Source organism: Limulus polyphemus, unplaced genomic scaffold (genome assembly GCF_000517525.1).
Source record: "Limulus polyphemus unplaced genomic scaffold, Limulus_polyphemus-2.1.2 Scaffold6446, whole genome shotgun sequence".
Lineage (NCBI taxonomy): Eukaryota > Metazoa > Arthropoda > Merostomata > Xiphosura > Limulidae > Limulus > Limulus polyphemus.
The window spans coordinates 1561-2309 of NW_013672056.1; the positions used below are offsets into that span (position 1 = coordinate 1561).

Below are 749 nucleotides of genomic sequence, written 5' to 3' on the forward strand. Positions count from 1 at the left end.
ATAGCGATTATGAATATAACTAAAGAAGAACACCTTCGAATACAAACATTGAGTAACAATTTTGATTTTGAACGTCATCGTGTAATATCGACCTCGAATATCACTTAAGAAGAACACCTATGAATACAAACATTGAGTAACAGTTTTGATTTTGAACGTCATTGTGGAATAGCGATCATGAATATAACTAAAGAAGAACACCTTCGAATACAAACATTGAGTAACAGTTTTGATTTTGAACGTCATTGTGGAATAGCGATTATGAATATAACTAAAGAAGACCACCTTCGAATACAACCATTGAGTAACAATTTTGATTTTGAACGTCATTAAGGAACATCGATTCAGAACGTTGGCATTATATTTTGGCATCACTTACGTTGAAGAAGTTCAGAAGTAAAACTGTAGCGTTTCATAAAATATAACGCAGGTACTTACCTGCATAATCTGGTGTTCCTACGATATCTCGGATTTCGATGTCTGCCGACACTAATCGGGATATGCCAAAGTCGCATAGTTTGATGTCACATTGTGGGAAAGAACCAGTTAATAGAATGTTCTGGGGCTAAAGATAAAATGAATCGAGGAACATAATTAAATTCTAAAAGCGTTGCTAAAGCGTCTGACATTATATTTGTTTATAACACAGTGAGATAATTTTGTCGTACTTAATGCATGAATTGATTAATTTATCGTACTTAATAGATTGTTTGTTATGGAGTTCGCGCAAAGCTACACGAGGGCTATCT

General features: G+C 34.2%; 1 protein-coding gene across 1 annotated transcript in view; it reads right to left on the reverse strand.

The window, feature by feature from the left end:
* Nucleotides 1-438: 438 nt before the first annotated feature.
* Nucleotides 439-749, reverse strand: part of LOC106473727 (serine/threonine-protein kinase 17B-like) — a gene marked incomplete at its 3' end in the record, with an annotated part of 5328 nt that continues 5017 nt past the window's right edge. The window contains exon 5 of the mRNA XM_022402123.1: nt 439-565. Within this exon, the coding sequence (XP_022257831.1) occupies nt 439-565 (127 nt within the window). The remainder of the gene's footprint in view (nt 566-749) is intronic.